This window comes from Mastigoproctus giganteus, chromosome 8 (genome assembly GCF_048544385.1).
Source record: "Mastigoproctus giganteus isolate SK-2022 chromosome 8, ASM4854438v1, whole genome shotgun sequence".
NCBI classification, from domain to species: domain Eukaryota; kingdom Metazoa; phylum Arthropoda; class Arachnida; order Uropygi; family Thelyphonidae; genus Mastigoproctus; species Mastigoproctus giganteus.
In genome coordinates this window covers 142,146,717-142,161,098 of record NC_143582.1, presented here as the reverse complement: position 1 = coordinate 142,161,098, position 14,382 = coordinate 142,146,717, and the positions used below count along the sequence as shown (strand labels likewise).

Sequence of the window (14,382 nt, the reverse complement as noted above, 5' to 3'; positions counted from 1 at the left end):
TTTTGCTCATGCAATTGCTTTCTTGCCTCACATGCCTCTATTACTACTATATGGTACTACACACTGAAAGTAGTAGAAAATGAAAAAGACCTCATGGATATTTGTGCAGTGCAGCTCTGAATGGTTTGAGTAAGCTGAACAATTAGATAAATTATTAGATTTAATGGACGGGTGATGTGGGAAGGCTTTTTTTTTTTGTTAATGCCTGTTTTCTTGTATTATTTTCAACTACTAATACTTAATTCTGAGATGGTTGACCTTCTGTTTAAATTTGCCATCAACGTGTTCAAAATGGAAACTGAATCTGAAAATATGTCTAATCTAGGCTCTTTAGAATTTGAAGAATTAAATGCATTAATTGCTCACTTTAATGGAAGCAGTGAAACCCCTCCCCCTTTGTATATAGGCATATTCGCTGTGCTGGTGCATATTCTGTGATTTGTGTCTTATTTGTCTTATCTATGCTGTAGTTTAATTCTGTTAGCTGACTGTAGTTGGGCTTTTGTGAGAATTTATCTTTTGAAAGCTTTGTAATAATATTCCCTCTTTAATTGTGTGCCGGGCTATTTATTTTTCATGTATGTGGCAGTATAGTGGTCTCTGAAGATGTAGGGTTCATGATAAGATAAAAATAAAACATATATGGCATTAATACAGAATAATTAAAGTAAAATTAATACTAGGTTACCATGTGGTTATAGTCCAACATTGTCCTTTTCTTCTAGCCCTCTCCCTTGTATTTACACATTTTTCAGTGTGCTCAGATTTTCCATTCCTCCTCTTTTCTTCCTTCTATTTCATTTTTTAGATCTAGGTCGAATCACATTGGACTCTGCAGAAATTCTTAAAAACGTCTGCTGTTAGTGCTATACTTATCGGGCATTGAGAGCCCCCAAGAGCTATTCTGCAATTTTTTTTCAGCTTATAGAGTGTGTGACTTGGCTAGCAAATACAAACACTTGTACATACATAATGCACTACAGACCATATGAACAGAATTACCACACTGGTTCATTATGACCAAAGTAGTGTTATACTCCCTACCCTTTCCATTGCTACTGCATGCAGTTTACCAGTTCAGGGATGGAACAACTTTTAAGTATCAAATTCATACACTTCACAAGTATCTTATTTATTTTTTTTAATACAGTTAATCCTGAAACCTTTGAGATGGTTGTCTTTCAGCCATAAGTATTTGTAACCATATTTCCATTTAACTGGTGACAAAAGTTACAGTTATAGATGTATTATTTTATTGTGCTATTTAGTAATCTTTTGAGATATATGGCATGCTAGTATATTCCTGATTTTTATTTTATTTATTATTCAGAATGTCAGTTGTATCCTACTTTTTCAAGCTGTCCATGGCACTTAGGGTAAGTAATCATATTACATTGTCAGAACATATAATTGAGTGATAAACATTCTGCGTAATTTTAAATAATTGAAAAATAAATATCTTTTTAACTCCTTTTTAATTTGGTGATTGTTTTTCATTATAGAACCCTGATTATAAACTTAATTACTTAAATAAGTTAAGCTTGTAATGATATGCTTTTAAAAAATAGTTTTTTGGTCCATGTGCTTCTGTTATCATATTTAATTTATATTGAAGACTCAATTTTGGCAGGCTTATTTGTAAAGTTTGTGGTATCAATATATAACTCCATACTGCTCACACAGAGAATTATCCTCTTTTTACAAAAAATATATACTGATGGATCAAAGTTCTGTTAGTGGAGCAGACTGCTATACCCTGCTTCAGTTGTATAGAACTCTAATTAGATCTTGTCTTGATTATGGTGCCCCAGTGTATGACTCTGCCAGGGAGAGTGTGCTAACATACCTTGCACCTATTCAACATTCTGCCCTCAGGATTGCTACAGGCACATATAGAACATCACCAGTACAAAGCCTTTATATTGAAGCCCACTCTGTCTCAGAAGAAAGGTGTTACTTTTGAATTATGTAGCTAAAATTCAAAGTATGCCTGCTCATCCCATTTGGCCTATACTTAGTGATCCACAGTTTAAAATGTTCTATAGAAATAAACCCAGTGCAGTTCAGCCTACTGGTATCAGATTACAGGCACTATCAGAAACTTGGAATGTACACCTCAAAAAAGTCCTCCAAATTGTTCAGTTCCCCCATGGTCCTATATTAAAACATCCTGCGACAATTACTTCCTAAACTGGGGAAAACATTCCCTTGCAAATATCAATATACAACTCTATACTCCTCACACAGAGAATTATCCTCTTTTTTACAAAAATATATACTGATGGATCAAAGTCTGATAGTGGAGTAGATGCTGACAGGTCGAGATGCTGAGGCTTTTGCAATTACTAATGACCTAGCACAGATTGTTCATTTGCCTACAAGAATACCGGACAATCCTAATCATACAGCCAAAACGCTTGATCTTTTTCTCACAAACAACCCTTCTAAGTACACGGTTGAAGTGAGAGGTCCTCTAGGCACTTCAGATCACAACTTGGTGATTGTCTCTTCTCCAATGGAACCTTTTATCTCATGGCTATTCCCAACCTTGTGTTGTTTGGCATTACAAGAATGCAAAATGGGATGACCTGCGAGACTTATTTTCCTTGGTCGGATTACTGTTTCAAAACTTCTGATGTCAATGTTTGCTCAGATCGTGTCAGTGAAATTATTCTTGCAGGAATGGAATCCTTTATCCCACACTCCACTTTAAAATCTCGTCCCTTATCTAAACCTTGGTTTTCCAATAAATGTGCTAAGGCTGTTCAAGAGAAGAATGTTGCATATCGTAATTGGCTTGTTTCTAATTCTTCAGTTTCATTTTCTGCCTACACCAAAGCTCGTAACAATTGTAAAGCAGTTATTAATCAGTCCAAACTAGAGTTTGAACAGGCTAAGAGTAGAAAATTTGCTTCTTGCCCTAATGGTAGCCGAGCATTCTGGGCTCTTGCCAAAGCTATTGGCCGCAACTTTTGCCCATCTCTGCTCCCACCTCTGTCCAAACCAGATGGTTCTGTTGTCACTTCAGCCAAGGATAAAGCTGACCTGCTAGCATCCCATTTTCTTCCAGCTCATGTATTTATGATTTTGGTAAAACACCTCCCACCATTCCCAACACGCTCCATTCAATGCCTCCTGTGGTCTTCCGTCAAAGGATATCAGAAGGATTTTGATGAATCTTGATGCTAAGAAAGCTCCAGGTCCTGATGGTATTTCTCCACTTGTTCTCAAAACCTGTGCTCCTGAACTTACTCCTATTCTTTGCCGCCTTTTTTCCCTTTCTTATTCCAAAGGTGTTTTTCCTTCTGCTTGGAAATTTGCTCATATCCTGCCAGTTCCCAAAAAGGGTGACAAATCCCTCCCATCCAATTATCGTCCCATTGCAATTACCTCTACCCTTTCTAAAGTAATGGAGAAATCAATTAACTGCCAATTCTTAAACTATCTAGAAACCTTCCCGCTGATCAACGATCGCCAGTATGGATTCCGTCAGTGTCGATCCACTGGTGATATTCTGGCTTATGTTACCCATTTATGGACTAATTCAATGGAAAGGTTCGGTGAAACACAAGTAGTTGCTCTTGACATCTCAAAGGCTTTTGATCGTGTTTGGCATAAAGGTCTTCTAAACAAGCTTCCATCTTATGGTTTGCCAACTGTTTTTAGTAATTGGTTATCCAGTTTTCTCTCCGATTGCTCACTGAGGGTGATGGTAGATGGCTCTCTGTCTTCTGACTTCTCCACTAATGCCGGTGTCCCCCAAGGTTCAGTTCTTTCCCCCACTCTATTCCTTTTGTATATCAATGACCTTCTTCCATTGACTGCAAATCCTATCCATAGTTTTGCCGATGATAGCACATTGCATTCAACTTTCCATTTTGAGAAAACTTGTCCTGCTCAATCAGCTTCAACTTCTCGAAAATCTGCTGCCAATTCCTTAAATGCCAATCTTCAGGTAATTCTCCAGTGGGGCAAAGACAACTTAGTTCATTTCAACCCTTCTAAAACTCAGTCTTGTCTTATATCTCGCAAAAAGGATTCTTCTGCTCCTATGCTTATCTTTAGTGACACTCCGATTTCTAGGCAAAATGATATCTCTTTTGGGGATTACCCTGACTTCTAATCTCTCTTGGCACAAGCACATTACAAATATTGCTTCCTCTGCATCTAAAAAACTTGGTTTTCTCTTTCGCTCTCGGCGTTACTTTTCTTCCAATCAGCTGCTCACTCTGTATAAATCGCAAATCCGCCCTGCTATGGAATATTGTTCCCACATCTGGGATGGTGCCCCCAAAACCTCTCTCAGGCTTCTTGATTCCATTCAGAAGAGGGCAGTTAAGTTAATTAATGATTCATCTCTAACAGTGTCTCTCCACTCGCTTTCTCATAGACGTACTGTGTCTGCTGCATGCCTCTTCTACAGATACTTCCATGGGCACTGTTCTTCTGAACTGGCTTCTATAATTCCCGCCCTCTCTTTCAAAACAGTCCAAACACGTGCCGCCACCAGCCAACATCCATTTACTGTCCAACTTCAAACTCACAGGACCAACTTTTCATCTTCCTCGTTTATTCATTCAACTGCCGTTTTCTGGAACAACCTTCCTTCATACGTATTTCCTGAAAATTGCAATCTACAGAAGTTCATGTCCAATGTCAACAAATATCTTCTTTCGTCTTCTCAACCTCCAGCCCAAGCACAGTACTAAGTACTATAGGTTCTAATACCTCTCGTGTTTGGGGTTCACATAAAAAAAAAGATGCTGCAGCAATTTTCTCTTTTAACACCATCTCTGTATCACTTCCCATCGAATGTAGCAGTTATACAACTTAGTTATTCACCATCAAACTTGCCTTAGAAAATATTCTCCATCTGTCCATCAAAAAGAGTATAATATATATGGACTAGCAGAGTACACTTATAGCCTCACAAAACACTTCACCAAAGAATCCTTTAATAAAAATTATAAGATGTATGTTGATACATACTCAGGAATGACAGCTAGTAGTCATCTTTTGCTGAATCCCAGGCCGCACTGGAATATCTGGAAATAAATGTGGCGACTATGCTGCCAAACATCCATCCAATTCACATTCATCATGTTCTCTCATTCCATTGGCTGACTACAAATCTAACATACAAAGAATATGTAAGGAACAATGGACACTTATATGGCAAACTAAAACAGATAATAAGCTCTTTCAAATAAAACCAGATCCACAGTTATGGGACTCTAGCTTCCGGGAAAATAGAAGGAAAGAAGTAATCCTAGCCAGAGCAAGAATTGATCCAGTCACATTACTCGCATATTTCTCCTCACAGGCAGTGATCCTCCTCAGTGTACACACTGCAATTCTCAACTCACAATGAAGCACATTCTTTTTTGAATGCACCTTGTACTCACATGCCCGGCAACTCTCATTCAGTTTTCTTCCTAATCTTAAAGAATCTTTGAAGCTCTGTCATATCATAGGTAACAATACCAACCCCAGAGAATTTTTCTCGTTTATCAAATGGATAAAGTTATAATTGTTTCTGACTGTTCGCAAAATAGTCATCATGAGTATCTTCCACATCACTGATAGGCGCAATATGGCCTGAACAGCCCTTGCACCAAAAATAAAAATAACAATAACCTTTGTTTGAAGTATAAAAATCATGTTTTTTTTTTTTTTTTATTTCCTCTTTTTTTTTTATGCCTTCTTAGGTTCGTAATCTGAACAAATGGAAAAATCCCATCAGAATTCAGCATGCTCAACCCATCCATTTGGGAGGCGCCTCTGTAGTCAGGTGGGAAGGAGCAGCAGTGCGTAGCACACGCTTGTTGATTAGACCGGGGTTCGAGCCCATCACCACCAAATACGGAGGATGTGGAAAGGTCAGAGAATGACCACCGCATATCCTGGAGCAATATGGCCTTAGTTGCTAATGCTCCTAAAAACCAAACAACAACCCATCCATTGCCTTATACACCTCAATCAGATCACGTCGCAGGTGCCTAGTCTCCAGCTGCTGCAATTTGCAGAACTTAAGCCTCTCTTGGTAAGAGGATCTTTTCATTCCCCTCACCAATCTTGTTGCCCTTCTCTGTACATGCTCAAGCAAATCTACATCCTTCCTAAAATGAGGCCTCCAGACCTGTACGCAGTACTCAAGGCGTGGCTTGACTTGCCTTATACAGAGGGACAATCACCTCCTTTTCCCTGCTAGCAAAATTCCTGTATATCATTGACAAAACCCCATGACTTGCCCTGGCAGCCTGTGTCTGCATTGCTCAGAAAACTTCATATCTGACTGCACAATTACTCCCAGGTCTTTTTCATATTCTGCCACCTTAAGTGTAGTACAACACAGTTGGTACGTTTCGCAGGGGTTACTTCTACCCATATGCAGTACTTTGTATTTGTCAATGTTAAACTTCAGTTGCCACTTCTCAGCTCATCTGCCCAAATTTTCTAGATCCTGTTGCAGTAGCACACTACCATTACTGTCATTAACAACCGTGCCAACCTTTGTATCATCTGCATACTTTGACACTAGGCCTACAATAGATAATTTTATCCATTGTAACAACTTACCGTTAATACCATTCTGCTCCAATTTATACAGTAGTCTTCCATGTGCAACAGTGTCAAAAGCTTTCCTGAAATCGAAGTATATGATATAAAAATTATTTTTTGCATCCAGTTCCTTTGTAACCATATTTCCTATATTTGTGACTATATTTCCTGAATGCTATCCATCCAAAATTTATTCTTCTTTTGACTTCCAGCCATTTATCATTATTACAGCCAATGACCTGTCCCAGATAAGTATATGACTCCACCTTTTCAATTACTGCTCCTTCAATCATTATATCCCTTTCTGTGGCATACTTTTTCATCATTTCTTTTGTTTTAGCCCTATTCATCTTTAGTCCAAAATCCTTACTAACTCTGCATAACTGACTAAGATTTTCCTCTAATTCTTTGAGATAATGCTTATGACTACAATGTCAATTGCAAATCGTAAATGGTTTAGGTACTCTTCATTCACATTGACTCCTTTCTGCGACCAGTCTAATCTTCTGAAAGCTTCCTCAAGGGCAGCTGTAAACAACTTCGGAGATATTCTCTCCTTGTCGAACTCCTTTCTCAATTTTAAATATCCTACTGTCTTTGTTTAATCTAATAAAGGAGGTAGCGTTCTCATATATTTTCTTGAAATTCATAATATATGGGGTATCTATGCCTTGTCTTTCCAGTGCCCAAAACATAGCTGTGATATTATGTGAAGGTGATCCATAGTTGAGAATCCTATCCTAAAGCCAGCTTGCTCTTTCAGTTGATTCTCATCAAGTATTCTTTCTAATCTGTTAGTAATGACCCTTGTGAACAACTTAATGTGGGATAACAAGCTAATTGGTCTATGATTTCCAATTTCTGATTTATCTCTTTTCTTATGTAGCAAAACTATGATTGCATTATTCCACTTTTGATTATTCCTTAGGCATCACACCTTTTCTAATGCATTTTGTGAAGAGTCTTGCTTTTTGTGTTATGTCTCTTCCTCCCAATTTTAACAACTCTACAGTAACTTCATCTTCTCCTAGGGCTTTCTGATTCTTCATTTTCTTCAATGCATGTTCTACCTCATCGGGAAGGATATCGGTTATGTTGTATGTGTTACTAATTTGCAATCCATCTTCCCCACTGCTGGCTTCATTCCCTCACTCCTTGTATAATTCTTTATAGTAGTCTTCTGCTATTTGAATTATGCCTTCTCTGCTATTTATAAGTACACCATCGGTATTCCTCAGTTTCAGTATCATTTGTCTTTCTGTATTACTGCTCTTGGCTGCTGATTTAAGTCTTTTGGTTCCCCCTTAAAAAGCTTGTTTTACTTTTCTTGTGTTAAATCTTATGTACTCTCTGAGTCTCTTTCTAATTTTATCTTGCTCTTCATTTGTCATCTTCGGTTCATCATGACAAGTGTTTCTTGACTAATTTTTCTTCTTTGGATTTCTTTTTACTTATAGGTTTCTTGGGCTTTATCACGTTCAGAAAGTTGTATTATTCCTCGTCAATATCTTGGTCCTGAGCAGTCTGCAGAAGCTCAAACATGTTCTTAAGTTCCAGTACATACTGTTTTTTCTCCTCTTCTGTTATCTCAAAGATCTTCGTATTATTTACTCGAGTCAGATTTTTCCTGTCTTTTCTTACATCTATATCAAGTGTGCATCTTACCATTCTCTGATCACTTCCAACATTCACCTTGTTCAGGACAGTAACATTATTCATGATATATCTTCTGTTAGTGAAGATGAAGTCTATTTCATTAGTTAATCCATTTGGGCTCTTCCATGTCCACTTTCTGTTCACCCTTTTCTTGAAAAAATGTTCATTACTGACAATCTTTGAAATTCTGAAAATTCCACATCTTTCACCAATTCCAAAATTTCCTACAGTTCCCCTTTCTGCACTGTTTTGTCTCTTTCCAACATAAGCATTGAAGTCCTTCATAATTATAGTGTAGTGGGTTTTCTGCTCGTCTAGAAGACTCTCAGTTTCTGTGTACATTTCTTCAACCTCTTCATCATCATCATCATCATGACTTGATGTTTGTGCATAAATCATTATAACCTTTAGCTTGTACCTCTTAGAAATCCTGAGTAGTAGTCTTTGACACCCTTGGTGGTGTACTTTTGAATTCCAAAATGTTGTTTTTTATATCTTTATGGTGCCTCCTTAGCCAGGTGGGCAGGAGCAGTAGTGCGTAGCACACGCTTCTTGATTAGACGTGTTCGAGCCTGTGACCACCAAATACCGAGGATGCGGAAAGGTCAGGGAATGACCACCGCATATCCCCGGAGCAATATGGCCTTAGTTGCTAATGCTCCTAAAAACCAAATAACAAACATATCTTTATAGACCAGAAAGTTTGCTCCTTTCACTGTTTCCATTGGTATGCAGCAGATTTCAACTTGATAATTATTTCATATGCAAGAAAAATTTCTATAATTTAAAAATAATCAGAAAATCAGCAGAACACATTAAATAAATATGATAATGTTTTTTTCTCTTATTTATGATAAAAATAGAGTTCAATATCGCTGCTTAAATGCAAAAAGATTAGATTTTACTTACTTTTGCTGCTATTTGTTTTTTTTTTGTTTTGCCTGTTGGTTTTTTTAGAATTATTTTGGACCAGCTTTCACATTTTTCTACTGAAAAGATATACATATAATAAGTTATTGCTTACTTTTAGAAATAAAAATCAATGTTTATATCTAAAAACAAATAAATATTCAAAATATATTTATTAAATTGCTTCATTAAGTACTTTTATATTTAACCAAATTTAATATTTGTAGATATTTATTTTCTACCCAGAAAGGAAAACTTTTTGAACAGAGCCAAAAAGTCATCAGATTCACGGGACAAACAAAATGGTCCAGAAAAAAAAGATCATGCCGGTATTTAGGCAATATAATGAGAAATATATCAAATATGAATTTGTATGCTCTGATAATTCTTCTCTTCCTTGACCCATGCATCTTATTTTCCTAGAAGTGTTATCAAATGAAGCAATCGTACCAAGTAACCTATGTTGGCACCTTGCTACAAAACATCCATCATGTGCAGAAAAAGATTGAATTTTTTTTAAGCGTCTTCAAATGCAAAATTGGAAGCAAAGTTCTTTTATGAATTCGATTAGAACAGTATCAAATCAAGCTCATGCAAGAGGCTAGTTGTAAGGTCGCCCAGTTGATAGACAAATCCAAAATGCCTTATACAGTTTTGCTTGTTTTACCAGCCTGCATTGAAATTGTTAACACTATGCTTGGGGCAAAAGAAGCAAAGGAAATTGAAAAAGTTCCACTTTTGAATAACACTATTAGTAGATGTATTGAAGACATATCAGAAGACATAAAAACAAAATTAATTCAGAGAATTATGGAATCTAAAAAATTTTCATTGCAAATTGATGAATCTACAGATGTTAGTAACTGTGCTCAATTAATAGCACTAGTTAGAATCATTGAAGAGAAATGCTTGAAAGAACATTCATTATTTGTTCTGCAAAGAACTGCTAAATGACACTACTGGAGACGAAATATTCAAAGTGGCAAATTAACACTTTGAGACAAATAAGATATCATGGAAAGATTGCTTAAGCTTGTGTACTGATGGTGCAGCTGCAATGACGGAAGATTTAAAGGTTTAACCTCAAGAGTTCATTATGAAAATCCAGAAATTCAGGTAATTCACAGAGAACCTCTTTAACTAACAGTTTGCTTGTGGATCTAAATTCCACATTAGATGATGTTATCAAGATGGTGAATTTAATAAAATCCAAGTCATCAAAGTCACGTCTATTTTCAGCTTTGTGTGGTGAAATGGGATCGGAATACCACTCTCTGCTGTTTCACACTGAAGCATGTTGGCTGTCCAAAGGAAAAGTTTTATGAAGAGTTTGAACTAAGAGAAGAGTTGAAAAAAATTTTTTGTGAATAATTCTTACTTTGCAGATTTAATGAAGGATAGTTATTGTCCACAAAAACTAGGTTAGTTAACTGATATTTTTGAGCACCTGAATGAGCTAAATCGAGAATTGCAAGGATCACATGAAAACATTAACGTGTACGGACAAAGTTTATAGATGCAAATAAAAAATTCAAATTTGGAAAAATGAGGTTAAAAACAGATCACTAATGGATGTTTAATCGATGTTATGATTTAAATCCTAAAGAAGAATTATTGGGATTAGTAGAGCAACATTTGTGTTTGCTTGAGGAAAAATTTCATCACTATTTTGAAATACCTGATGTAAAAAAAAAAAAAAAAAAAAAAAATGATTGGATTTGAAATCCACTTGCATTATCCCTAGAAATTCTAGAATTACATTTATCAATGAAAGAAAAAGAGCTGTTAGATTTAAGAAGCGATCACACCCTTCAAGTACAATTTAAAGAAATCAAGTTATCCGAATTTTGGTTAATGGCAAGAAAGGAGTTTCCTTCAATTGGAGAAAAAGCAGTTGGCACTCTTCTTTCATTTGCTACTAGCTATTTATGTGAACAAAGTTTCTTGTCTATTGTGACTATCGGGAATTTAAAGAGATCATCATTAAAAAGTCTGAATCAGAAGTTACACGTAGCCGTTTCAATAATAAAACCTGATATAAAAATGTTATGTTCACAGAAGCAAGCTCCAAGTTTCTCATTAAAAAAAATTGAAAAGATTTTATTTTAAAGTTTTGTATGAATTTAGTATTAAATATTTAATATCTTCCATAGTATTTATATTTTATTTTTCTTATTATAATTACATATATATTATAACACAAATGTAATACTTTTTTTCACAAAGTCCTTATAGACACTCCAAAATCTGCTCCAGTTTATCTCTGTGTGCCGTACAAAAATTATAATTTTCCAAGTGTGCCCTGGCACAAAAAAGGTTGGGGGTTGGGAATGTCTGTGACAGGCTTGACAACCTCAAGGAGATTTTTGAATAATCATTGAAGCCATGACACAAGATGACTAGAAAAGATGATGTCTTGGGAAAATGTTGGTAGCATGGGGCTTAAATTTCAAACCACTAAACCCCAATCTGATGATAATTTTCAGGTTGGGCCTTGGGTTCTATGGTTTAAAAATCTTTGTAGATCTGATAGTCACAAAAGAAGTTTAGTATTTATTCTTCTTATAAAGAAGAAATAATAAATTACAGTTTTATAAAAACTTTCAGGAGCACCTCAACAAGGATGAGATGGAAGCAGAATTCACCTTCCTTTTTTCTACAAAAATGAGATGCACAGAGACTTCTCACCAGTCGTGAAGTGCTTTCAGTGTCTTGCACCTGGTGCTTCCTCTGATAGGCTCCCAAAGGTGTCTGTTTAGGGCACCTTCTTAAAGAATATCCATATAAGCAGTTTTTCCCTAAAGTGTGCTAACTGCAAATCAACCAAATGGAATTATGCCACTCCTGAGACCTGAGGTGACCTAGCTACAAAACAGCAACAAATAAAAAACAGAAGTATGGATTGCAGTCATAATTCAAATAATCAATGGATAAAAGTAGGGTAGATAAATGTCCAAAAATTGATTTCAATAGCAAATCAACTTGGAAAAAGAATGTAAGAAGATAATACCAATGTATTTAAGGTGTTGAATGCTATATTTCAGTAAGCTGCAAGGCTTCCAGGCTAAAAAGCCTACGTAATATCAAAAGACAAAATTATTGATATCATACAATTTTAGTTTTCTGGTTGCATCTCCTCTGATTCAGCCATTTTTTACCTCTTTAATTTAAATATCTTGTTACAGATAGTCTTCTTGTACATGTTTAGCACCCTGCTGTTTATTGTTTTGTTAATTTGTCTGTCCCATTCTCAGCACAATCTGTGGTAGCTCAAATTGGGTCATATTGCTATTAAATTAGTTTGCTTTGTGTGTTTATTGATAATTTCTCAATTTCTTATAAATTTCATTGAAACCTTAATATTACTTTCAGTTTAAATATTTTCAGGAATAACTTAAAAAGTTAAAATTATTACAGCTGTTTTAATACACTTCTTATTATCATTAACGAAATTAATATAAATTGTCTAATGAAGTTTATATATATAAATGTGAAACCTATACCCTGAATTATGATATCTAAATGGCCTGCAGCGGCAACTGATAATTTTCTGTTAGAAAAGAAAAAGGCTACAAATATGACTCAGCTGGAGCAAAAGTTGAACACTATTCATAGGTTTGTAGCAAATTGACATATCACAAGATTTATCCATTCTGTCAAGTTCAGTGAGATCTACCTACAAAAAAAATATATAGGGTAGTGGTATTTAGATGTGCTGCACAAAATGTAACTTCTGTGCATACTACCAAAGTAACAAAAACAAGAACTGATGTTATGGAAAGAATGAAAAATCTTTGGTCATATGGATTGAGGATATGAATCAACAACATATGTCCATTAGTATGAGGATAATTATGGACAAGGAACTAAATTTTCATATGCATGTAAAGCAAGAATTTGACAAAAGTGTAAATGAAAAAGCTTTTAATGTTAGTCATGGATGGTTTGATCACCTTAAAAATTGCAATTTTCTGTTACAAGGAGAAAGAAAAGCACATCAAACAACTGAAAATCAATTCATTTTTTAAGGAAAAGGAGGTTGCCATACGGGTGACATTTTAGTTTATTTAGAGATTAGGTTTCAGCTGAACTAACGAGACTCGTGGCAGAGAAATAAAATGCATGGGATGCATATAAATTATCAAGCTGCACATAAGCCTGTAGTAATTATAAGCTAGTCTGTAATCAAGTCACAAAGGAGGTTCGGCAAGTGAAGGCAGATTACGAGAAATCTTTGGGAAAGGATGCTAAGGTAAACAGCAAGGACTTCTTTACTTATATAAACTCTAGAAGGAAGGGGATGAATCAGGTTGGTCCACTTGATAATGATAGTTTGACTGTTGATGATTCTGCTCAGATAACTGAGAAACTGAATGAGCATTTTGCATCTACATTCACATGAGGAATTCTGTAGGGAAGAGGAGGACAGAAGCTTATTGAACTCCTAACCCTTTGTATAAGGTGATGGTCAGGCCACACCTTGAGTACTGTATACAGGTCTGGAGGCCTCATTTTAAGAAGAATGTAGAGCTGTTGGAACGAGTACAGAGAAGCGCAACAAGATTAATGAATGGAACAAAGGGTTCTTGTGAAGAAAGGCTTAAATTTTTCAGATTACAGTGTTTGGAGACTAGGCACCTGTGAGGTGATCTGATTTAGGTATATAAAGCCTTGAATGGTTTGAGCATGCTCAATGCTGATGAGATTCTTCCTTTTTTTTTTTTTTTTTTTTTATATATATGAAAACCCCAAGCACGAAAGGTATCAAACCCTATAGTACTTAGTACCGTGCATGGGTTGAAGGAGAAGTATGTGGGGGGGGGGGGGACTGCCTGAAACTTTGCTATAGAAACTAAACATGGGTTTCACCATTTCAAGCCTCCAATAAGCAAAGTGGTGGTATTTCACCGGTTGATGAGGGTCTTCTGCCACCTTTTTTTGCTCAGATAATCACCTCAGAGGGCATAAATTAAAATTGAGGAAAGACAGTTGTAGGATAGATGTGTGGAAGTTTGCCTTTAGCCAGGGGGTAGTTGATTGGTGGAACAGACTTCCATCTTTTGTTGTGCAAGTTGACAGCCTAAATAAATTTAAGGCTGAGCTGGACAGGTATTTGGAACAAAGAGGGATGAAATCGGAGCTTTTTGTTTTTTTTGGCTGATGCTGCATAAGCTTGCTTTCGTGTGCCTCTACTAATGCTAGAGAGCCTAATGATTTTGTAGTAGTAACTGAGAGCAGAAAAGTACAGGAGACATT

The 14,382-nt window shown here is 36.0% G+C and overlaps 1 protein-coding gene across 1 annotated transcript in view; it reads left to right on the top strand.

Annotated features, from left to right (window-relative positions):
• The window catches only part of LOC150081865 (thioredoxin-related transmembrane protein 1-like), a 117,176-nt gene that overhangs the window by 61,998 nt on the left and 40,796 nt on the right, over positions 1 to 14,382 (top strand). Inside the window, exon 5 of the mRNA XM_090379773.1 lies at positions 1,331 to 1,376. Coding sequence (XP_090235899.1) covers positions 1,331 to 1,376 — 46 coding nt within the window. The remainder of the gene's footprint in view (positions 1 to 1,330; positions 1,377 to 14,382) is intronic.